At 36.9% G+C, this 26,403-nt stretch overlaps 1 protein-coding gene across 3 annotated transcripts in view; it reads left to right on the forward strand.

Moving 5' to 3' along the window:
• The window catches only part of GABRB2 (gamma-aminobutyric acid type A receptor subunit beta2), a 249,929-nt gene that overhangs the window by 177,974 nt on the left and 45,552 nt on the right, over positions 1 to 26,403 (forward strand). For all 3 annotated transcript variants that reach the window (XM_064596592.1, XM_064596593.1, XM_045901810.2), the window contains exon 7: positions 25,172 to 25,309. In XM_064596592.1, coding sequence (XP_064452662.1) covers positions 25,172 to 25,309 — 138 coding nt within the window. The remainder of the gene's footprint in view (positions 1 to 25,171; positions 25,310 to 26,403) is intronic.

Genomic DNA, 26,403 nt, shown 5'->3' on the forward strand with positions numbered 1-26,403 from the left:
CCACCTATCATAAATTCATGTGTGCATATGAATTGTGCTGTAAGTAGAAATTGGGGAAGGGGTGGGATTGAATTAAATGCAACAAATAAGCCAGAAATTCCAATGTATTAATTGGAGAGGGCTGAAATAAGATGATAATTCCTAGTCACTGCTTTTGAAAAGAAAAAAAAAAAGTTAACTCATCATATTTCAGCAAACTCTAAATACATGATTGGTTATTTTTAACATTTTATTTGAATTTTCAACAACAAAAGTAATATCTAACACTGATTGAGCTCTTAACATGTGCCAGACCTCACACTGATCATTTTCATGTGGACGATCTCACTATGTCTTCACAACAACCCCATGTGTGTGAATTCAGTTACTGCATTTAAGTCTGTTTTTTAATTCATATACAGAAAACTTCACTCATGCTTACAATTTGAAACTTATACTCTATATCATGAGGTTAAAAAAATTAAAGAGAACTTAATATGGACTACTGATATCAAGAGATTCCTAATCAGGTTCTTGAGAGATTAATACATTAGAAAATGTGTTTATCGTTTTTCATAGATTTTTCCCCTTATCAGTTGAACATATCTTAGAGCAATGTCTGAATTTCTAAGAGGGTACTTCAAACAATATTTTGGTAATCTTTATCAACAACAGAGTGGATAATGACCAATTTGCCCTAGTAACCATGCCCTGATATTTCTATTAAAAATGGGGCACCATTCATTCATCTATATATGCATACATTCTTTCCACTAAGATTAACTGATCACTTACCATGTGCTAAGTAGGACAGTGATGAATATTGTTCCTGCTCTTAAGGTACCCAGATGACTGGCATTTGAATAGAAATTTTTCTTTGGTTAAATTAGATCTCTGCTGATTTTGCTCAGATAATGTCAGATGATTGGTTCTAAATTTATAGTCCTTTGTGCACATTTACTTGAATGAGATTCAAGTATCCAAATGTGGAGAACAATCACTTGCCTATTTCATAGCTAAGAGCAATGGAAACATAGAAACCCTTGGATGATGGAGAGATAATAGATATTCTTTGGTCATTGCTTCATCAGCAGCATTCTGCCTTGGAGCTAACTGTGCCAGTCATATTTTTCATTTTAAACACAGTTTTGAAAGAGATTCCCTTTCTATGACTGTCATTTCCTTTTGAAATGGTTTATTGTATTCTTTAGAATCTAGGTTACTTTTTATAACATTGAGTCTCTGGGGAATTGGGCAGAACAAAATGCTCCCTGACATAAAAGTGCCAGCTTAGCTGGCTTTACAGAACTCATTCTAGATAAGTTGAGAACTTTTAATGCCAACTCATTGGACACCTGAAGTACCTAATATCTGCCAGGTGCAGGCAAAAGGCCCACCTAAGCGTAACCCCAGCTCTAAAGAGTGTCCCAAGTTTTGTAACATGGTCAGATTCCAGAGAGAGAAAGAAGAGTCATTCACAGATCCCACCTTGCCACAAGGATAAAAATAAGACATCATTAGTCCTCAGCATCTTAATGATATTGCTATCTCAGAGGCTCATGTGCATCTTACTTAAACAAGAGGAAAAAGAGAAGCCCAAAGCACAATGAATAAGAAAACACTTTGGAGATAGACAGGCAAAGGATAGAATCTGGTTCTACTACTTACTAGTTGATCAGAGCAGATATCTTAACCTCTCTGTATCCCTAATTCTTCATCTGTAAAATTGGGATGATAATAATATTTTTAATGTGCATAAAAATGCCTGGTTATTAAAAATGCCTCTAGGTTATTAAAACATGGTGGTAGCAACAGTGAAGTATTAGATTAATGAGGTCATATTATGTGCATTATGAGTGATTCAGTCACATACCACTACTAATTTAAAAAGTATTTCAGAAAATAAGCCAAACAGGGCAGGAAGCAATTGTCAAACAAATTGAAATACTTTATAAAAATGTCAGATTTTATTTTCAAGTTATTCAGGATAGGGGGAATTTAATATGGGCTAGAGAGATCGAGTCTTCCTATAAGAAGCGATTTAATCTGGTCCTTAAAAGCTTAATATGTGAGAACAACACTTGTTGACTCTGACATCTTTTTTCCCATATAAGTGAGATATATTTTAGAACCAGGCAATGCTGGGGATATGAACCTTGGCTTTCTAATCCTATCTACGTCTGTGGCTTGTACTTCCTACTAACTCTCCTTAACACATAGTTTCCCTTTAGCTATCACTCTGAGCTTATTTTAGTATCAGTAATTTGTCTTAACACGTCTAAACCCTTCTTGATCTGAAAAAGTATACATTTGTGATAATTACTATAGACTTGAAGAAATCCATGGGAGTAACAATGGATTGTGAAAGCATCTTCCAATAAAGCAGGTTTTCTTGATCAAAGCATTTTTAAAAAATACTTATTAAATTGCTCTGGGCAAGTCACTTTATCCTATAGAGTAAATGTTCTTTATAGGATTTTAAACATTAGACAGAATGGTATTTCTTTACTACACCTTTAGTATCAAACTTGAGAATTGTATTAAAGGAAGAAACACATAAAAAATAGATTTTTTTCCCTGTAGAGTAAGAAGATAAGTGTCTTATTATCAGCCTAGCCAGCAGGAGCTAATTTAAATATTTAAGGCAAATCTGTGTCAAAAATTATTTTTCTCTCACCTTAAGCTATTCTGTAAGTGTATCTATACACAGAGAAGTATAACCAAATATGAAACAGGTAGATGGAGTAGATAAATTTCAAGGTCCCTTTATATCCAAAATTTTACATTTAAACATTCATTCTGTATATAAATACTTTGGAATGTTGCCATTTTTAAATTCAGAATAAAGAATTCAGTGCCATTCATTCTGTTTTTATCGAGTACCTATTATGTCCCAGGCACTGTTTCAGCAGTTGGGATAATATGATGAACAAAACAAAGAAGGAAATAAACCAAAACCTATGTCATACAAAGTCTCCATATTTAGTTATCATAATGTCCAGATTATTTTACTTTAACACATAAGTTTTGAGAAAAGTCTTACAGATAATTAAGATAAAATTATTATCAATAATACAAGTACATATACATACACACATGTATTTTCCTATGTAGATTTATATATATGCAAATAATCATAAAAGAATCATTATTTTTGTGTATTTCCTACTCAGTATACATACATGAAAATTGAAGTAGTGTGCACTATAAATAATATAACTGGATTAATGTTATCCCAGGATTACACACTTACAGAATGAATGTTTAGGCATTATATGTATTTTTAAGTATGTGATTTTTATCACTTGAAAACCTGAATAAAATGTGAAGCAGAGAAAAATGAGTATTACTAAAATAGTGTAACATTATTCTCCTTCAACTTACTAAAACAAAACAAAAAGAACAAATTAACAAACAAGTCAGACCATTTACAAATAAGGCAAGTTGATTCCAAGAACCTAGCTTTTACTAATATTCCATCTTGTCTTATTTGTAAATATAGTTTGTCGCTTTCCATATAAAGGAAGAAAGATTACTTAATAGTTCAAAGCTTCATAGGCTATACAAACAGTACATGTTTCGGTGGTAACACCAAAGATAAGGACTATTTTTAAAACATAAATGAATACCATTATTATACCTAACATTTTACAACAATTTCTTCATATCAAGAATTCAGTATTCAAATATATTTATCTCTTTTTTAAACAATTTGTTAAAATCTAGATCCAAATGAGTCTCATACAATTTTCATTGTTTCAGTCTCTTAACTTTTAATCTATAATTTCTTGCCACCTTCTCTTTTTTTCCTTATAATTTTTATTGAAAAAACAGTCATATTTTCCTTCAGAGTTTCCCATAGTCTAAAAGATTGCTGATTGCATTATTATGGTGTCTTAACATGTTCTTTTCTATTATCTTTTTCTATTTCCCATAATTTGTTTTAATTAGATCTAAGGCTTAATCAAATTCAGTTTATTGTGTTTTTTGGTAAAATACTTCATAGTGGAAATTGTCTATCGGGAAATATATAACATTTGGTTGACTGTCTTTGTGATGTTAGCAGCCTAAATTATACTTCATTAAAACTAGAAGAATGGTCCTATTCTTCTACCATTGTTTTATTTTAATTTATTAGCTGGAATATTTCTATAGAAAAACAATCCCTTTATATTAACTATTTGGTTACCTTGAGAATAGAAAAGGCAGAATAAAGGCTTTGTTTTTCCTCTTTATTTACCAGTTTTCAAAATGATGAGTTGACTCCCTAATAACCTCCAATAATGACTATTTGAAGGGCTTGTGGTGTGTGTGTGTGTGTGTGTGTGAACAATTCAGAGATTTAAATATATTACAAGTATTTTGATCCATTGCAGATACCATCTTAGTTGATGTTCAGATCATCTCATTCTTTTTGCCAGTGGGAGCCTCTTTATTTTTTTTTATTTATTTTTTTAATATTAAATTTATTCAATAATAAAATACATTTAAAACTTAATTGTTTCTTTAAATTTTAAGTTCTTTACAAACCTTATTACAAATCTGGCAAAGTTTAAAAATAATTTTCAGAGGTTTTTATTTTTTATTTTTTATTTTTTTTTATTCTTATGTTAATCCCCATACATTACATCATTAGTTTTAGATGAAGTGTTCCATGATTCATTGTTTGTGCATAACACCCAGTGCTCCATGCAGAATGTGCCCTCCTCAATACCCACCACCAGGCCAACCCATCCTCCCACCCCCCTCCCCTCTAGAACCCTGTTTGTTTTTCAGAGTCCATCGTCTCTCATTGTTCGTCTACCCCTCTGATTTCCCCCGCTTCATTCTTCCCCTCCCGCTACCTTCTTCTTCTTCTTTTTTTTTTTTTCTTAACATATATTGCATTATTTGTTTCAGAGGTACAGATCTGAGATTCAACAGTCTTGCACAATTCACAGCGCTTACCAGAGCACATACCCTCCCCAGTGTCTATCACCCATTCACCCCATCCCTCCCACCCCACCCCCCACTCCAGCAACCCTCAGTTTGTTTCCGGAGATTAAGAATTCCTCATATCAGTGAGGTCATATGATACATGTCTTTCTCTGATTGACTTATTTCGCTCAGCATAATACCCTCCAGTTCCATCCACATCGTTGCAAATGGCAAGATTTCATTCCTTTTGATGGCTGCATAATATTCCATTGTGTATATACACCGCATCTTCTTTATCCATTCATCTGTTGATGGACATGTTGGCTCTTTCCATAGTTTGGCTATTGTGGACATTGCTGCTATAAACATCTGGGTGCATGTACCCCTTCGGATCCCTACATTTGTATCTTTGGGGTAAATACCCAGTAGTGCAATTGCTGGATCGTATGGTAGTTCTATTTTCAACATTTTGAGGAACCTCCACACTATTTTCCAGAGTGGCTGCACCAGCTTGCATTCCCACCAACAGTGTAGGAGGGTTCCCCTTTCTCTGCATCCCCACCAACATCTGTCATTTCCTGACTTGTTAATTTTAGCCATTCTGACTGGTGTGAGGTGGTATCTCATTGAGGTTTTGGTTTGGATTTCTCTGATGCCGAGCGATGTTGAGCACTTTTCCATGTGTCTGTTGGCCATTTGGATGTCTTCTTTGGAAAAATGTCTGTTCATGTCTTCTGCCCATTTCTTGATTGGATCATTTGTTCTTTGGGTGTTGAGTTTGATAAGTTCTTTATAGATTTTGGATACTAGCCCTTTATCTGATATGTCATTTGCAAATATCTTCTCCCATTCTGTTGGTTGTCTTTTGGTTTTGTTGACTGTTTCTTTTGCTGTGCAAAAGCTTTTTATCTTGATGAAGTCCCAATAGTTCACTTTTGCCCTTGCTTCCCTTGCCTTTGGCGATGTTTCTAGGAAGAAGTTGCTGCGGCTGAGGTTGAAGAGGTTGCTGCCTGTGTTCTCCTTTAGGATTTTGATGGACTCCTGTCTCACATTGAGGTCTTTCAACCATTTGGAGTCTATTTTTGTGTGTGGTGTAAAGAAATGGTCCAGTTTTCTTCTTCTGCATGTGGCTGTCCAATTTTCCCACCACCATTTGTTGAAGAGACTGTCTTTTTTCCATTAGACATTCTTTCCTGCTTTGTCAAAGATTAGTTGACCATAGAGATGAGGGTCCATTTCTGGGCTCTCTGTTCTGTTCCACTGATCTATGTGTCTGTTTTTGTGCCAGTACCATACTGTCTTGATGATTACAGCTTTGTAATAGAGCTTGAAGTCCAGAATTGTGATGCCACCAGCTTTGCTTTTCTTTTTCCACATTCCTCTGGCTATTCGGGTTCTTTCAGTTTGGACTAAATTTGCTTAGATGTGCTAAAATGAGTTAGGCTTTTTTCCCTTTCCAATGCAAAAAAAAAAAGTTAACACGTAATGGTGCCCTAAATTTTCATTACTAAAACATCAAAATAAAAAATTGCCACCCACAGATTTCCCAGGAGGCAAAACTGCTTCCATGTAATTCTGTATTCTGGTCAAAGCTTTTTGGATACAAAGAAAAAGTCCACTTACACTAGCTCAAGTAAAAGACCTTTAAATTCATGACCACAGACTTCAAACTTTAATGCTGCTGAATAATAATATACTGTTCTGGTCCATTCATTCTTCTCCTCTCTTAAATGACTACTTTGTGTCTTCTTCCCTCTCTTCTCACTTTCTCAACACCTCCTGTGGCCTTCTTACCCTCAGCTAGTGACTTTGCTTCCTACCTCATTATGAAAACTGAATCATTGTAAAAGAACTCAGGATACTCCCACCACTACACCTATTCACCTACTATCATCCATGCCCACACATCTGCCTTACCCCTGCAGTTATCATGCTTCCATCTAAATATAATTTCATCTTGCCCACTTAAGAAGATGATTCTAGCAATCTACCCTCTCTTTCCTATAGCATTAATTTTTAGTTCTCTACTGATCACTCCCAACAGTATTGTAAACATGCTGTTGTTATTTCTTCCAACTTTAAAAGAAACTAATCTTCCTTCTTCCCAACAAACCCTGCTAGCTACCACGCCACTTCTTTTTTCCCTTTGTAGCAAAATTCCTTTAGTAGTATATTTTCTCATGTTATGATAAAACCATTCCAGTATGCCTTTCTCTTCCACCGTGCCACCAAAACTGCATTTGTCATGGTTGACAATGCTTCTTCACATTGCTAACTTCAAATGGGTATTCCTCAGCTTTCATCTTGTACAGTTTCCATAACCTGTTACATCAGGATCGTTTGACACTGTTGATTACCCTCTTTCTCCTTAATACATTTTCCTCCCTTGATTTCATTAACTGCACTCTCTCTAGGCTTCCTTCTTACTTCTGATTTTTTTCCCTCAATCTCCTTTGTGGTTTCTTTCTCTGCATCCTGGATTCTTAATATAAAAGCACGCCAAGATTCACTTCTCAGATTACTTTCTAATTTACGTTCACTTCTTTGGGCTATCTCATAAGGTTGCATTGCTTTACATTCATCAATATGCTGATTGCACCCAAATATTTATCTCTAATCCAGACTTGTCTCCCAAACAAACTCCTTTCCCAGACTTTATATATTCAACGGTATGCCCAAAATGGAACTCCTTCTCTTCTCTTCAAAATCTGTAATGTGTGTAGCCCTTCTTATGTCATTAATGTAAACTCTGTCTTTCCATTTGCTCAAGGCAGAAACCTTGGGGTTATAACTGTCCACTCTCTTTTTTTCACATCTTATATAAAATCCTATTAGCTGGAACTTCAAAATATTTCTAAAACTCCAGCACTTCTCACCACTTCTTTTGCTTCTACCATGCCATAAGATACTGTTATCTCTTACTTGGATTACTACAAGAGTCTTCTGACTGGTTTCCCTTCTTCCAACTTTATCTAACTCCATATTGATCATTCTCTACATAGAAGCTAGGGTAATCCTCTTAATACATATGCCAGATCTTGTCATCTTTGCTCAAAGCCCTCACTCAGAGTTTGAAACCAAATTCCAAATAATAGTTTACATGATTCTATATTATAAGACCCCCTTCCCCAGTGCCTCTCTGACTTCATCTCCTGTTCATTCACCTTGCTCATTCTGTTCCAGCTGCACTGGATTTCTTACTGTCCTTCCAGGACATCATGTATCATCCCAGCTTTGGGCCTTTGAGCCTTCTGTTTTCTCTACCTGAAATGCTCTTCCTGCAATAGACTTAGTCTTTGCTTATATTCAGCTTTCTAAGGAAGCCTGCACTGAACACCCTTTTTAAAATTGCAACCTAAGTGCCCTTCCAAGGCTCTACATACTACTCACCTTGCTCTACTTTTTTATTTGTCCATAGTCAACATAAATCATATTACTTTCTAATACACTATAATTTGTTATGCCCACTATTGTCCATCTCCCCCTGCTTGAATACATTCTCAGTAAGGGCAGCTAGGTTTTTTAATTTTTTTTTCCACCAATGTGCCATAAGTGCTGAGAACCATGCTTACACATAGCTGGCATTCAATAAATATGTATTGAATAAGAAAAAAACAAGCAGTCTCAGAGACATCTCATAAAAGGATGTTCAAGATTGTTTGGGAATATCCAGAATTCCAAGGATATCTTTTAAGTTTTGAGAGCTAGAACACCTCTCTGTCCATGTGTCTCTCTGCCTCTCTCTGATCGTCTCAGGAGCCCCATATACCTTTTCCCATGGTGTCTGTGCTTCATTGTTCATTCTCTGCATATTGACTTCCTCTACTTTCTTATAGCCAATTATGGCTTCTTTGTTCCTATTCTCCCCTCCTTTTCTAAATCATTACCTTTTCCTATTTCACTGGTAAATATACTGATTCAGTCTCTCAATATTTGGATTCCATATTCTTAGCAAAGGAATATGCTTAATCCAGCCTAAAGTAGACATCCGTCATGTATAACCAGCCATGGCTGCAATGAGGGTATAGTCCTGGTTCAGCAGGGGCTGTGGAGAGAAGTTTCAACTGATGTTTGGCTTTTGGTGGGCAGAGAATCCTAAATTTATGTACTATAGTTATTCTCTTTAATATGTCATATCTCTAGCATAAGTTATGAAGATAGATATGAGCCAGATTCAGATTATACAAGCTCTCCTAGACCACATTACAACTTAAAAAGTCATAAAATTTTCTGGAGTTTCCTTATTAGAAAAATCTTAAAATATGATGTCCATTTGGTCTATTCAGCCATCTATTTGCTTAAATTTAGGTAGGCTTGCAAATGTGAAAAAGTGTAGCAAAGCATCAATCTTCCTTTGTCTACACCTGATCCTATTTTTTTGTATGTGTTTGGTTTTAAACTCTGGTTTTAAATTTTACTTACTTCATTCTTGTCCCTTGTATTTGTTAAAACCATATATCCACCAGTGTGCCTTGTATTTCAGAGAAACTGTGTTGACAACAGAATAAGGAATAGGAACTAAAGGGGTATGTCAACAAATTAATAACAAGTCTATTTTTGAGTAATACACTTTTATGATATCAGTAAGACACTTTATAAAGTATCACCATCCATAAAGCATGAACCAAGAAGACTTATTCCTTTGTAGTATGAATACTAAATAAGGTTTCAAATGCTCTCGTACATATTAAAAAATGGCAAAGCTTCCATGTAGATATCTCCCAATCTGTGTATTTATATAGGTTTGTTGTGATTTGAGTCCAATACTTCTTTTTAAAAGTCTGTTCTTAATCTGTTAGATTTTAAACTATATACCTACTGAAGAACTTTTTGGTTTATTTTGAATATATGCAGATGATGAGACCAATGTTATCTGTTACATAGATGTTAATCAACAGGGTTTACTTATTCGTTCAAAAACATTTATTTAGCACCTACCATGTACCAAGCAATATCTTAGACATTTTACATACCACAGTGAACAAAATAGACACATTTCTGCCCTATAGGAATGTACATCATAGTACAGAGAGACAGACAAGGGAATGAATAGAGAAACTCATTCCTGAATGATCAAGTATAAGAAAATTAAACAAGGTAAAAATATAGAGAACAACTATTTGAGGGAATCAGGGTGACAACTCAGAATAAGATAGAGACGCCAAGCTTCATTTGGAGGTCATTGAAGCTGAAATCTGAATGAGGAATAAGACATTCACGTGAAGATCTATATGAAGGGAGGGCAAGGCAAGTGCTAAGGTCTCAAGACCGGGAAGAAGCTTCCTCTGTTTAAAGAGCCAAGCAGGCCAGTATAGTTTGGCTAAAAGACTAAGGGAAACATAGTAGAAGTTGACTTCAAAGAGGTAGGCAAGATCAGAGTCAGATCACGTAAGGTTTTGTTTGTTTTTTTTTTCATTATTATTATTTATAAGGTAAAATGAGAAGTACCTAGAAGCTTTTGAACAGAGTGACATGGTCAGGTTATTCTTTTAAAGCTTACTGCTGGGGCATCTAGGTGGCTCAGTCAGTTAAGTGTCTGCCTTCGGCGCAGGTCATGATCCCAGGGTCCTGGGATGGAGCCCCGCATTGGGCTCCCTGCTCAGCGGAGAGCCTTCTTCTGCCTGCCACTCTGTCTACTTGTGCTCTCTCTCTCTGTCAAATAAATGAATAAAATCTTAAAAAAAATAAATAAATAAAGCTTACTGCCCTACTATATATTGTAGAGGAATACAAGTGGAAACTGGGAAACCAGTTAGGCAGTGATAGTAATTTTGCAGGCTGAGATGATGTGGTCATAGTCTATGACACCAGTACTGGGAGACAGAATTAAATGAATATATTTTGAAGGTAGAGCCCACAGCTAGCGTTTTATTTTGGACATATGGAAATAATAGATTTGCAGATATATATGCTGTAAGCCAGAGGAGAGGTTCATTACCTCATACACAGACTCCAAGATTATAGAGTCCCTAGCTTCCAGGATATCCTACATCTAAGAAAATATAAACACATGTATGTCTTAGGCATTCCTGAGTTTTTAAGGAACTTTTCAAACTCTATAGAGCAGTGTCTCTCCAAGCATGGACATGCAGGCCATGCATCAGAATCTGCTGGTACATTTATCAATGTACCTACACAGTTAGCCTACGCAATTACACTCTGTAGGTATGGCCCAGGAACAGGCATGCTTAACAGGTCCTGGAGGTGATTCATTGGTTTACTAAAATTTGAGGATACTGCTTTGGTGAATCACTCTTTTAAGTCCTAGAGCTGTTATAGTAAATGCCAATTTGCTATGTTGGTGATATTTGTCCTTCATTTTCCCCCTCATCATTGAAACCAATTTGTACTGTAAAACCATAGTCCTATAAAGATAATGTGGTTTGGAGAAAACTGCCCCTTGGATTTGAAAATCAATTGAGTTTTTCCTCCAGATAGAAAATTGCCCTATTATCTGCAATTTCACAATCCTTAGGAACTAAGGAAATAAATTTTAGTAGTTTGGTTTCTTTTTGTTTTGCTTTATGAAATCTTTGTGGATAGTTTGCTTTAATGTCACATGCTAAAAAATATCCAAGTTCTATATAGAAAAAGTACTAATAAAAAAGTTGATTTGGATTGGTAGGATCAGTACAAGGTACCATGTACACTGAACTTACCTGCTGCCAAATCAAAGGTATTACCTTATCTATGTTTAGACATTCAAGCAGCTTGCCTTAAACAAGCTGGGTTGCAAATATTCAAAGTGCAAATGCTCGAGCTGCAATCCTGGAGTCTGGAAACAGCTTGCACAAATCACCTAAACACCTCACCATCTTGAAAATTATGTTTGCTTTTGGTGTTTATTGCTTTGAAATCACTGACCTAATTACCATTATGTTAGGAGAGGCACACAGCTCCTGAGTCTGTTAATAAGCAATGGTGGAAGAAAGGGGCTTCCAAATTTCCAAACAAATTAGTTTTACCCAATTTAGAAAGAAAACTAATAGCAGAGGTGGACCATCAGGTCACTCTACAAGCATGGAAATGTGCTTCTGTGATTTTTTAGGATGGGAACTCATAGATTCAGATGACAGATTTATTCAGAATATACTTTTTTGTTTGTTCATTTGCCAGCACAATGTCACTGTTTCTGGCATTAGTACTTGAATTTGAATTATTTCAGGTACAGGAGCACACTCTGCAGTTCAGCACTGTCCTCAGGACTTGAACATTACCCATTTTATTTGACCCCTGAAGCATTTGAGAATCTTAGCCCTTATTTGACTGCCAAATGTTTTAACCCAGGTACTGGTAGGATGAGACAGCAAATACATCAGCTTCGTTCCTTTGCTACTTGGTTCAGAACCTCCAAGAGAAGAAATATTACTCTATCACATATTACAAATTGTGCCCATTATTTACTGAAGATAGACATTAAAATGATTTACCCAATATTATTTATTGCTGCGTAACAAACTATCCTAAAGCTTAATAGCTTAAAAGAGCAGACATTTATTATCTCATAGTTTCTGAGGGTCAGAAATCACAAGTCAGTTAGTGAGGTGATTCTGGCTCAGGGTTTTCATGAGGTTTGGCCAAGCTGTTGTTCAGCGTTGCGGTCTCATCTGAAGGTTCAGCTGGGCAAGGACCCATTTTTTTTTTTTTTTTTAAGCTCACTCACAGAGTTGTGGCAGGTCTGAGTTCCTCACAGTGTTCCTGTTAGACTGAGGGCCTCAGTTTCTCAGTCAGCTGGAGGCCTCCCTCAGTTCCTTACCATGTGGGTCTCTCCACAGAGCAGCTCCCAATATAGTGGAACCTGAAGAAGTGAAGGAGAAAGAGAGACAGAGGGAGTACATTCAAAAGAAGCCTCAGTCTTTTTATAACCTAATCTCAGAAGTGACATCTCATCGCTTCTGCTGTATTCTGTATCACTAAGTCCAGCCCACACTCCAGAAGACGGAAATTAAGCTTCACCATTTGTGGGTAGTAATAGCAAAGAATTTGTGGACATTTTATTAAAATCACCACAGGAAGCTAGTTTTCTATTCAGCTTGAAAACAAAAACAAAAACAAAAACAAAAACTATAGAGACGTAAGGATGCTGCACTTAGCTTGGCTGAATTTGGGTCATATCTTAATAATTATTTAGTTTTAAACATCTTCCACATGTCCTATATTTCATCTCTGGTGTCAACATTTAAAAAAATGTATTTAAGGAATAATTTTATTCTCAAGCCAGGAATATAATCAATAGTTTAAAAAAGTGCAGATTTGCATCAACATTGCTCAAGGCTTTAGGGATTACTTTAGCTGTTTTCATCATAACATTATTTTTTAAGATGAAAATGTCTTATTCCATGTTAGAAGCTCCAAATGTTAACTGCTTGGCTTGCACTAATGATGTCACTTTCAGGGTCTTATTTATATGAATTAATTTGCATAGGTATTCAGAAGCCAAACAAAGAGAATTGGCAGTGAACTGCATTCACATATGTACAACTTCCACCAGACCGATAGTCTGATAGGAATGGACAATAGCTTCAATTGTATACAAAGGCATTAACTTCCTTTTTAAAAAAAATACACAAGTATTTCACTGCACTGAAGAACCAAATGATTTACATTTAATTTCAAGAATTTCAGGGTCGCCTGGGTGGCTCAGTTGGTTAAGTGTCTGCCTTCGGCTCAGGTCATGATCCCAGGGTCCTGGGATCGAGTCCCGCATCAGGCTGCTTGTTCAGCAGGGAGCCTGCTTTTCCCTCTCTCTCGGCCCCTCCTTCTGCTCATGCTCTCATTCTCTCTCTCTCTGAGAAATAAATAAATAAAATCTTAAAAAAAAAAAGAATTTCATACATACACACACACTTAGTCTAAGGAATAAAAATGATTTTTCAAGGTCCCTTATTTATAGTTCTACTATAAAGGAAACAAAATTACTTGTTTTTGGTAGTCCTTAATAATTTAAATTAAAATGAATTATTTGGAGTTTTCCTTAAATTTAACCAAATTTCAGATTAGAGATCCTCTAAAATAGTGACTCAAAGTGTGATCCACAAGGCCACTGAGGGGTTGCTGAGATCCTTTCAGAGTGTCCTCAAGGTTAAAGCTTCCTTCATAATAATTCTATGCCTTTATTAGCTTTTTTCACTTTCATTATTTCAAAATGTACAGTCATGTTTTCCAAAGGTTCCATGAAACAAATTATCACAACCACTGAATGCAGAAGCAAATATGAGAATCCAGCTGCCTTTTGTTAAGCCAGCCATTAAAGAAATTTACAAAAATACAAAACAATGCCAGTCTTTTTGTGTGTTTTGTAAAATATAGCTACTACTTATAAAAATCTCATTTATATTAACATGTAAATAAGACCATTATTATTATTTTAAATGAATTAATGAATAAATACTTTTAAATATCTGTTTTAATTTCTAACATAGTATGTATCAGTAGGTATAATCCACATAAACAAAAGTTTTTGGGAGTTCTCAATAATTTTTTGAATATAAAGGGGTTCTAAGACCAAAAATTTGAGGATTGTTATTTAGAACAACTTTATTATTTAGGCATAGAAACTGAGTTCTATGATTTGCCCAAAATTCTACAGCCTGTATGTAGCAGCACTGGGATAGGAACCTAGGTAGCTCTTCTGATTTGGGTTACGCCATATGGCTGAGCCCATAGTATTTATAAATCCAGTTGGAGATTCTCTGAAGCAATGCCCAGCTGCAAGTGTGAATTTTACCCTGGAAATGGAAGGTGTATATACCATTCTATGAAGAAAAATGTTTTTGTTTCTACAGAACCTAGTGTCCTCTATTAGCTTTTACTAATTTACAATCTTCCCCCAAAACTAGTGGATTCAAACAGAAACTATTTATTATTGCTTAGGAAGCTACAAGTGAGCTGGGAGGCTCTGAGCCAGGCTCACACATGCATGTGTGGTTCTCAAGTAGACAGGCTTGGAGCTGGCTGACAACTGTGATGGGGTGAGTGGCCACGTGTCCCTCCTTCTCCCCAGGCTATGCAAGGCCTATCACAGAGTGGCAGCAGGATTCCAAAAGAGAAGGAGAGGGAGCTGCCAAACCTTCACTAGCCCCAGCTTAGAACTGGCTCAGTGTTACTTCTTTGATTAAAACAAGGGTCAAGGGCAACTCAGATTCAGGGTGTAGGGAAATACACTACCTCTTTTTGGGAGGAGCTGCAGAGTCACACTGCAAAAAGGCATTGATACAGTGAGAGGGATGATTACAGACATATTTTGGTGATATTACAGAATAATTTGAAAACAGGGCTTTGAATAGCAGTGTGAGGTAGTAAATAGAGTTACTGAGGAACTGGACCCTGGTGTTGAAAGGGATTTAGTTCAATTCCCATTTCTGACATTTGAGCAAGTCACTTAACCTCTTTAAATTGTAGTTCCTTCATCTGTAAACTGGGGATAACAGTTTTTGCATCAAAAGGATTAAAGGAGATCATGCTTGGGAAGCACATGGGCATCACACAGGAAATGATTTTAAAAGGTTAGCTAGTAGCGCCTTTCGAACTCCCTTGCATCCAATCACCTCACTGAATTCTTTCTGACTCCCCCAAACAAAATAGCAATGCCATATTTAACATGGGCCCCCAAGCCTCATTCCTGCTGTTCGTATACGCCTGTCACCAAACACAATTCCAGTCCGTCTTGGCAAATGTACTAATAATCTGGTATTTACCACCTTTCCACTCCAAGTCATGGATACCAATTTGAAAAATGTATGCTCACTGTTTAAATGAGAACTCATCATTGAGTATAGTGTATGGATTCCTTACCAGATAATTTAAATTAAATTTATTTAGTGCTACTACAGGATATTATGCAAGCACAGAAGAAGGCGGCTCACATCTGGAGTTTAAAAGCAGTATGAAGGGGCACCTGGGTGGCTCAGTCAGTTAAGGCTCTGCCTTCATCTCAGGTCATGATCTATGGAGCCCTGCCTCATTGGGCTCCCTGCTCAGCTGCTCAGCGGGGAGCTTGCTTCTCTCTCTCCAGCTCCCCAACCCCTACTCCGCCTAGTGCTCTCTCTTGCTCTCTCTCAAACAAATAAATAAAATCTTAAAAAAAAATAAAAGCAGTATGAAATTTTTTTCTTATTAGTCAAGACACATGTTAACAGTCTGTTTCACAGACCAGCCAGTCATTCAGACTAAAAATTCCTCTGCAAGAACATCCTGTCTGATATCCTTCAACGTGTGAGTCCCCAGCAGAGGCCTGTCACAGTGAAGGTGTGTGAGAGAATGGGTTAAGACAGAGAGGCTCAGACCATTTTCAACATCAGCAAGCTAGGCCTTCACTTTCTCTGTCACCCCTTATGAGAAAGCAGATGGGTTGGTGTAACACTTGATAGCATTTTATTACACAGCTGTGCATATCTCCTAGGCCATTCAGTTGGCCTTGTTAATTTAAATATCTTCCATTATCGCTCTTGAGCTAACAAACTCTTCCATGGGACTAAATCCCCTTGTCACCAGGGAGCACTATTCCATTTGTGCTGTAGGTATTGGCTGCCCCTGGAGGCTATTGTTGCAGTTTGGTTTTCAGAATCTATCAGCCCAGAGAAAGTCATTACCAGGGGCCCATGGCCACTCCAAGAAACTGTTGTTCACCTAAGAATGGTAATGTATATTGAAAGTCAGCAACACCAGGAAGTTTCTTTTGACACGACGGCCTTTGTTCCAACTTAGCAGCTGCCTCTTATGGACTGGTACCAACAGCAGTGCCTTTCTTTCGGTGACTCTAAAGCTGGTGCTTGGGAATTCCACATCCCAAGTCACTAATGATGCCCAGGTTTGCAATCCAACCACCTTGCAATTCAGCAAGTAGCATCTGCTCATCACTCCAGTCTCTCTCAGGAGTGGGATCTGGTGAACCACAGCCTGAGGTTCAGTGCAGCAATCTTGTGTGAGTGCCTTCCTTAGTTAAGACCTTTATTAAGAAGACACCAGGGGCGCCTGGGTGGCTCAGTTGGTTGAGCGACTGCCTTCGGCTCAGGTCATGATCCTGGAGTCCCTGGATCGAGTCCCGCATCGGGGTCCCTGCTTGGCGAGGAGCCTGCTTCTCCCTCTAACCCTCCCCCCTCTCATGTACTCTCTCTCTCTCATTCTCTCATTCTCGCTCTCTCAAATAAATAAATCTTTAAAAAAAAAAAAAAAAAAAAAAAGAGGACACCAGCCACAGAGAATTATCAGACTTGGTTCTTCACCCTCCAGGGTAGTCTAGTGGCTGAGACCAATACATCCACAAACCTTCTGCTGCAAAACTGGCTGTGACAACTAAATGAGTAGAAATTCAAGCAGAGTGTTGTGAAAACATGAGGAAGAAAAGACAGAAGGATCTTGGGAGAGGTGGAGGTTGAGATGGGCCCTGAAATTGTACAGAAATTCGATATGAGTGGGGAAAATGTTCCAGTTAGCTGAAATCTCTTGGACCACGGCCTGGAGCCCAAAGGACTACCAAAGAGTATGGGTGGAAGATGGGAGCTTTGGAAGAAGAAGAAGTGTAATAGATGAGGCTGTGAGGTAGATAGAAGCCCCGTGATAGAGTGTTGAATGCCTGAGTGAAGAATTTGCTTTTAAATCTGGACCTATTGAGAAGGCCATAAAGAAATTTTTCCACAATTTTGTTTTCCATTTTGTTATGTGACTTTTAAGGCATAGAAATGTCACATCAACCTGTTTGTGAATGAACTGTAAGAGCAGCATGTGTAGTACAGACTAGAAGAGGGGGGCCTGAAGGCTGCTGACTAGTCTATTGAAGAATATAAACAAAAGATGCAGAGATCTGATGCCAGAGTGGACTATCCTTCATCCCAAATGTTCAGATAAAACTGATGTGAATCAGATGTGCAGAAACCGTTCAGACCTGGCTCCATCTCTCTGTTCTATGCTATTGGTGATTGTAGGCCATAGATTATTGAAGAGAACCAGACTGCTAGAGAGAGACAGCATCAGAAACATCTCCTCTCGTCTCTTACAAGAAAGACAGAGCTGGGAGAAAATATTTTAATCTTGGAGCTTATAAAACCTTGGTTCAGGAGAAACATTGTTCATCTCTTGGTCAGGCTAGATGGCGGACATCCCTTGCCTGACTCCCATGGCAAGGTAAATGCCATCCACTCTGCAGCATTCTCCTCATCACTTGCCCTGTGGAGGTGAGTCCATGTGGTAAACACCATCTGCCTCGCCTGGAAGTTTATTAGAACTAGAGAATCCCAGGCTCCACCCACTTAATCCTAGTTTGCTTTGCATTTTTTTTTTCTGTTTTCTCCAAGGTTTGTTTTTTTTTTTATTAACATATAAGGTATTATTTGTTTCAGGGGTACAGGTCTGTGATTCATCAGTCTTACACAATTCACAGCGCTCACCATAGCACATACCCTCCCCCAATGACTATCACCCAGCCACCCCATCCCTCCCACCCCCCACCTCTCCAGCAACCCTCAGTTTGTTTCCTGAGATTAAGAGTCTCTTATGGTTTGCCTCCCTCTCTGGTTTTGTCTTGTTTCATTTTTCCCTCCCTTCCCCTACAATCCTCTGCCTTGTTTCTCAAATTCCACATATCAGCATAATACTCCCTAGTTCCATCCACATTGTTGCAAATGGCAAGATTTCATTTTTTATGGCTGCATAATATTCCATTATTATGGAATTTATTATATACACATACACACACACACACCACATCTTCTTTATCCATTCATCTGTCAATGGACATTTTGGCTCTTTCCATAGTTTGGCTATTGTGGACGTTGCTGCTCTAAACATTGGAGTGCAGGTGCCCCTTCGGATTACTACATTTGTATTGCATTTTAATAAGATTTCCAGATCATTTCTGTGCATGTTATATTTGAGAAGTACTGCCCTGTCCTTTTAGCCAATAGGGCTTTGCCTCTTCTTTGTTACTTTAGGACTTAGGGCTCATGCATATCGAAGAAACAGGGTTGAGTAGAGGGGAAGAATCCTGGTAACCATAACCCAATTTGTTTATATGGTTCTAGACAGAACCATATAGGGAGTTTAAAGCAGTGCCTGTCACGTAAGGGCTCTGAAATGTCAGTTGCTATTGTTGTTGTGGCTATTTTTATTATTATAATTATCATCATTATTATTTATTATAATGATTTCTCTTACCTGGAGCATCAGTGTAATTGCTTAAGCTCTACAAATATAAGGAAGCTTAAGAAACACATCGTGGAGTCAAGCTTATAGGAACAGCCACCAGAGCACTCTGCTTCCATACAAAGACAATAAATATTGAGTTTTCCAAAGAAATCCAAAAAGAGAAATTATCTTTAGAGCACAAAATCTGACATTTTACTTGATTATTATCAATTTCATATCCTTTTACAAAAGATTTGAATTTGAAAATGCTAATAACATAAAAAATAGGTTATCTTTGATGTAGGGGTTGAATGCCAGGCCATGCCACTTGGTAATCAAGTCTGACCTACCCTAGGCCAATTATTTTGAGCTTTAAGGCTGAGAAATGATTTGATAGCAGAACATTTGTGTCTAGCAGTCCACCTAAAGAGGAGAGTAAAGACTAAGATGCAAGTAAGGAGTCAGAGCAATCACTCAGAGTGTCTTTGGAACACTTTCTTTGCTGAATTTAAAGAGTCGTAGCTGACAAGTGAGTTTCTCTCTCTTTTGAAAAATCCCCATAACTAATTGGTATTGACGGTATTCAATCTTGCACCTTTGCACAACATACAGGACTCTGTATGGAGGGGCGTCCCTTCTGACTGTGGACTGATGGACTTCTAATTGTGGTCACTGAGTTAGTCAATGAGACAAAAGCTTGCTTTCTTGTTGCACATTTGGTCGTGCTACTTCCCTGAAATATTTGTCTGCCTTTAAAGGCAATTTGATCTCTGTTGTTATTGCAAATGTTTTTCCTCTCTTCTGGAGACTTTTGGAGGGAAAAAAAAATTTTTTAATCCACTAAAGAGCAAGATATGGTTCCAAGGGACTATGTGCCTTCTCAAGTACTTACCTGGTTTTGGGGGGAATGTAATAAAGCACCCTAAATTGTGTGAATAGCTCCAGCATTTTATGAAATCATTACACTGTGTGACTATTTTTTATATCCTGAAAAAACAATGTGTCTGGTCAAATAGGTGTGGGAAATGCCAGGGGTAAGTAATATTAAGCAAATTCTTTATTGAGGGATATCCTAAACTGTACTGCGCTAAATGTTTGTGATTTCAAGAGGCTGCCCAAAATATGCAGGTACTCCTAAATACCTTTACGGTAGAGCCCTTTGGCATGAAGCACATCACAGGATTAGTGTTCCCCTGAATGTAAATTAAGTTTTAATTATAGTTACTTATATACTGATAACAGTAACCACATAAAATTTTAAATACTAATAGGAGAGTGACATGCTAAAATTTTTACAATGAGGTGTTCAATTCAAAAAAGCTTTTAAAGTGCTACGATAGTGGGGTGCCTGGGTGGCTCAGTCAGTTGAGTGTCTGCCTTTGGCTCAGGTCATGATCCTGGGGTCCTGGGATGGAGCCGTGCATCAAGCTCCCTGCTCAGCAGGAAGCCTGCTTCTCCCTCTCCCTCTGCCACCCCCCCACCCATGTGCTCTCTCTCTTTCTCTTGCTCTCACTCTCTCTCTATCTCAAATGGATGAATAAAATCTTTTTTTTTTTAAGTGCTGTGATAGATACATAAAAGGGCAGAAAATTTGAAATAAGATAGTTCTTAAAAAATCAAAACCATCCGGGGCATGTGGGTGGCTCAGTCATTAAGCGTCTGCCTTCGGCTCAGGTCATGATCCCAGGGTCCTGGGATGGAGCCCCTCATCGGGCTCCCTGCTCCACGGGAAGCCTGCTTTTCCCTCTCCCACTCCCCCTGCTTGTGTTCCCTCTCTCGCTGTGTCTCTGTCAAATAAATAAATTAAATTTAAAAAAAAATCAAAACCATCCATGACTAGAGTGGATTGTCCCAATAATACTAGCCCCTAATTCTCAAACATCACCAATTGGTTATGATGATTGAGAATTAACAGTTTAAAGCCACTACAGGGGTGCCTGGGAGGCTCAGTTGGTGAAGCCTCCTACTCTTGATTTTGGCTCAGGTCATGATCTCAGAGTCATGATCTCAGGGTCCTAAAATCTAGACTCACCTCCCACTCTGTGCTCAGAGCCATGGCTCCTTGAGATTCCCTCTCCCTTTGCCCCTCCCTGTGCCCCTCCCCACCCCCACCCCGTGCATGGGTGCGTGTTCACACCCTTCCTCGCACTTTCTCTCTCTCAAGTAAATAAATAAAATCTATAAAGCAACTACAATGTTACTATTGCTATTTGGCTACAATGAAAGACAGAAAATAGATAATTACCCTAGAATGTTTAACAGTCCAATTGGGGAACAAAGTTTAATTAAATAAGAAGAGAACAGTAAGTCACATTAATTTCTCATTAGGAAAAAAGAATGATGGCATTGATAATTAATTTCTTCTAAATGTTCTCACCAGCCCCCACTGTTTAATATCTTGGTATAGGTTCATATCCCCTACACAGTAAAATCCTTCTAAAATGAAATATTTACTTAGTAGATAACAAAATAGACAAGTAGACTGACACTAAAGAGTGAAAAATAACTTTTTAAAATGCCATGTTATGTAATAAGAAAATGTCACAATTGTTAAGAACATGTTCAGTTATTATGTGAATGTTTTTAAAATGGCATTTTTGCTTCTTAGATCTCATATAGTACATATTTTCATCAATATTTAAAAGAAAGCATATCTATCATTCTTATCTTATATAAGATTTTAAGTTTACATATTTATTCATCCTGATCAAAAACTTTAACATTTTATACAGTTTTAAATCCTTCAGGTAAATTCCAGTGAATTTATATTTTGGCTTATTCATAGGCCATCTGAATTTATGTGGCTTATGTTTTTAATGATAACAATACAATATAATGACTCAGTTTCTGGAATCCCATGAATAAAATATCAAAGATGAATTTAATTTGCAAGACGTTAATGAGAAGCTTCAGTGCATCTCCTCCTTCTGATATCTTTTCAAAGATATCTAATTATTTTTTACTCATCAGTGTTATGAAAACTGTAAAACAATTCAGGTCATATATATTTGCATATGTTTTATTTTTTAATCACTTTGAGAGACTGTTAAATATTTCTTCCAAGAAGATGAAGAAGAAGAGGAGGAGGAGGAAGAGGAGGGGGAGAAAAAGGGGAGGAGGAGGAGGAAGAAGAAGAAAAACTAGGTCTGCTTTCAGTTTATCCTACACAGTATATTGAGCTGGCTTGTGAACTTGACCACCCTGGCACTGTCATGGATTGTTGGTCTTTCATCTTCAAAAATCAGTGAAGCAAGAGCATACATTTGCTTTCCATTGGCAACATTCTACACTTGGTTAACCCAAAACGAAATCAAGAAGATTGGGATTTTTAAGATCAGCAGTAACCAAGAAGTATTACAATGTGCTGCTCCATTATGTCAGATTCCAAAATCTTAGACATCAAAATAAATTTCAAATGTTTCACCTCCAACTTCCAAATACCTTGGAGGGTTTGTGTCATTGAACACCAAAGGTTCTCATTGTGTAAATACATTCATGTGTTCATGGAATAGAAGCAAAGTGACATGCAACTAAATATGAGTTTTTAATTCATTTTAAACAATTCTTATTTGAAAAGAACATATTAGCTAACCTTTTTGAGCATTATCTACCAGGTACTTTTCTAAGCATTTTGTAAGTAACAACTCATTTTTCCTGCAAAACAACTCTGAAGTAGCTTTTATTGTTGTTGTTCTTGTTGTTACAATTTACGGATTTAAAAAATGGAGGACAGAGAGAGGTTAAGCAACTTGCTGAACTATTACATAAAGATAAATACATAATAAAGAATTTTTGGATTTTTCTTAAGGGCTATGTTATCATTGGGTGACTTTTTTTTAATTCACTCAGAAGATGTTTATTTAATACAACTATGTGCCAGGTACTGTATTAGGAGCAAGAGACAGAAATATAAACATGATGAATACCTCCACAATGCCAAGCATCTGGATAAGCAACCATCACCCAAATCCACACATGTATTAAATAATTATTGTGTTAATTCAACAATATATCCCAAATGCCTCTCCTCTACCAAGTATTACCTAGAAAGCACTGTTTCAAATAGCTGCCATTTTGACAAAAGTCTATAATCAATAATAATATTTTTACCTATTAAACAATTATTAGGCATCTCCTACACAGCTGTATTGAAATGCTATATATTCCCATGCCTCTGCCTATAGAGAGCTTCTGTGATAAGGTTTGTAGCAATGGACAAGTAAGGTAAAAACTGAGGTAAGGAAGCTGCAGGACCAGAAACACATTCTTCACTAATTTAGACTTAGTTCTCTATTGGAAATGTTAGAGTTGACTTACTCTCATTCTCTTTTGAAGATGGCAGCATTCAACACTTTTTTCCCCTAGAAAACTATGGACTTCTTGTTTCATAAATACTTTCTTTCATGTTTATACACCATAAATCCAATTTTACAATGCATTTCTAACTAGCTAGCTTGATTCTAAGAGCAAATTGCCCTTCTTTTATTATTTTAAGCTGTTTTATCAAAGGTGGGATTGTCATTGACTAAACAATTTCATAACTGAGAAATGTGTGCAAAAAAACAATGAGATATGGGATTATATTTGAGATGAAGTCCTGGATGGTGAAGATTCCCATAGCCATGTTAAGACAGTTGCAATCACAGAAAACAGCAGTTATCCTTTTGGACAGATACCTTAGTTCTTAGGATTAGAGAGAGAATATTAATGGGGTAGATTAATGGAGAATGAGAAGAATCTGTTTACTGTGCCATTCACTTTATGCCTGGACTTCCCTTTAAAATTATGAATAATTTTCTTTTAAATCAAAGTTTCATATGAAGAAAGACATTCTCTAATAAAACAAAGGCTCCAAATGAGATCATGCTAATAAAAATTGTGGTGGTGTATAATCTATTAAATTTTCACAATCTTGATTATAATTTATGATGTTTGCAAGTAAACAAGCCTTTTAAAAAATCATTAAAGCCTATAGTTTTGGAACCAGAAGTTCAATAACTCTTCTAAAAATCTGTATTTCTGCATCAGATAAAGATGGTTGCTCTTATGAGTAAAAAGGAGTGCAGATTTCTAGAAAAGTTAAGACAATGTCTAGCTGTGCTATGGTTGATGTAGATTCTCAAATCAAGAGCACTGTAATTTTTTGAAAAATAATCCATTTCCACTTTTTTTGAGATTTGACTTGCTCTCTTTGGAAGAAATGTGATTTAATGAAAATTATAAGAGTTAAGAGTGAAAGGATTGATATTCTAGTCCTGTATTACACTAACTTGTCACACGTCAAAAGGCAAAGAACTTACGCAGTCTTATTTGTTTGTTTGTTTGTTTTGCTTTAAATTGGGGAGCGATATCTGTCCTGCCTACCTCCTAGACTTGTAAAAATTCAACTCTCTGGATGCAAAAGTTCTTTGAAGGGATAAATATGATATACAAATATAATTTATGCTTTGCAAGGGGGATTTTGGGGGCGGGTGTACCATTTATAAATATTAATGTTTACTGGATTTCATTGCATGCTTCCCTGTATTGTTCTGTTTATAATCTAATATGTGCTTAGTCATTGCAGTTATTTGGGAGAATATATTTTGGAATTTAGATCTGCTGCAAAATCAAATTTGGACATCATGTCTATAATATTAAAAAAAATGATGACTCACTTCTTCATAATCACTACTCTTCTGACTTGAAACCAAATATATTGTAATTCAAAAATTTTATATGGGGGGGTTTGATAGCATTCAGTACTGCACTGATAACTTAAATGACATTTTCCTCTGCTTTTGTCTTCACTTCGAGTACCATCCAGGGTCATGTAATAATGTGATAATGTTTGAGAAAATGAGATTCATAATCAGATGAACCAAGGTGCAAGTTGGAACTATATACTACTTCCTACTTGCAAGCTGTTGATTTCACTAAACCTTTGCAGCCTCCTGTGGGCCTAATTATACTCCCCTCATGAGACTGTTGGGAAAACTAAATGTGGTGATATATTTCAGGTGCTTAGCGGGATACCTTTACACAGAGTAGCCTTTAGCTGTGGCTGTTATCATTAACATAGTTCATCTTTTAAACAAGTATTTTTTCCTGTTTTGTTTTGCTTGTTTTGTGTATCTGTATATATGTGTGTATGTGTGTGTGTTTCCTTTTACAGATGGATATACCACTGATGACATTGAGTTTTACTGGCGTGGGGATGATAACGCAGTAACAGGAGTGACAAAGATTGAACTTCCACAGTTCTCTATCGTGGATTACAAACTTATCACCAAGAAGGTTGTTTTTTCCACAGGTTTGTATCAGGGAAGAGGGTTAAGGGAAAAGGGGCTTCCACATATTTTGCAAAAGGGTCCATTGATGTCACGACTGGGTCCCAGGGAAGGATGATGAGTAGAAGATTTAGATCTGCTGAAAACCTTCAGAACCCCATCAAGCTCATTGCTCATTTGGGACCCATGCAGTTATTTCCCCAGAGGGACCCGCAACAAAGCCGAGAGGGTTCTTCTATGCCTCCCATCTACCAAGAATGGACTAATGGTTAGAGATAGAATGCAGAAAGAGAAATGAAGACCTGGGTCAGAGTTGTTTCCCCAACTTTATGCATCTACAGAACTCCTCATAATCCTTTGAAAAATACTGGGGAGAGCCAATTCAGTAGGAGAATTCCACATTTTCCTCAAAGATTAAGAATTTCTTAATTTCTTAATTTCCTTACCTCCTGTTTTGGAGCTAAAAGCCCTTCCAGATGTTGAGATTATCCTGATGCTTTCTCCATTGTTACTCTTCTAGCATTGAGGTTTTAGGTTGTCAAATTTGGTTTCATCAGCACAAAATTTTAACAAAAAAGCTCAGGAAAGTAATACTTTGCTACATACTCATTAAGGGAAAAAACAAACAATAAACCCACAGGAATATTTCTTTTTATGTTTTTCTTATTGGAATGAATTCCCCAGGCACAGAAATAGCTAGTACTGTAACTATACATTTTTAATTGCCCTTCTGCTAAGGACTTAGGCACTTCTTTCCCTGCAAACTACTTCAAGTAAGAGTTGTATGATTTTGTAAGAATACGAAGCCTCTAGCTTTAAAAAACAAACAACAGAAACTTTTCCTAAATTTGAGGTCTTCTGAATCCCTGAGACTATAGATATGAGTTCATACTTAAAATATTCTTATTTCAATATTATGATACTTACTAGAGCCCAAGATGGCTAGACAGGCTTTCTTTCAATATTAGTAAGAATATCACCCCCAAAACACACTATTTATCAATGTGATTTTTCATGTTCTAAGACTATGTTTGGTTACATATCTTGTTTAAAGAGTAATTCCCCAGATCATCAAATCAAAGGACCTAGCTACAGGAATCTGATCCTTTAGTTTTGT

This window comes from Mirounga angustirostris, unplaced genomic scaffold, assembly GCF_029215605.1.
Source record: "Mirounga angustirostris isolate CCGP_5_RB_7025 unplaced genomic scaffold, mMirAng1.0.hap1 SCAF_7, whole genome shotgun sequence".
In the NCBI taxonomy this organism is placed as follows: Eukaryota; Metazoa; Chordata; class Mammalia; order Carnivora; family Phocidae; genus Mirounga; species Mirounga angustirostris.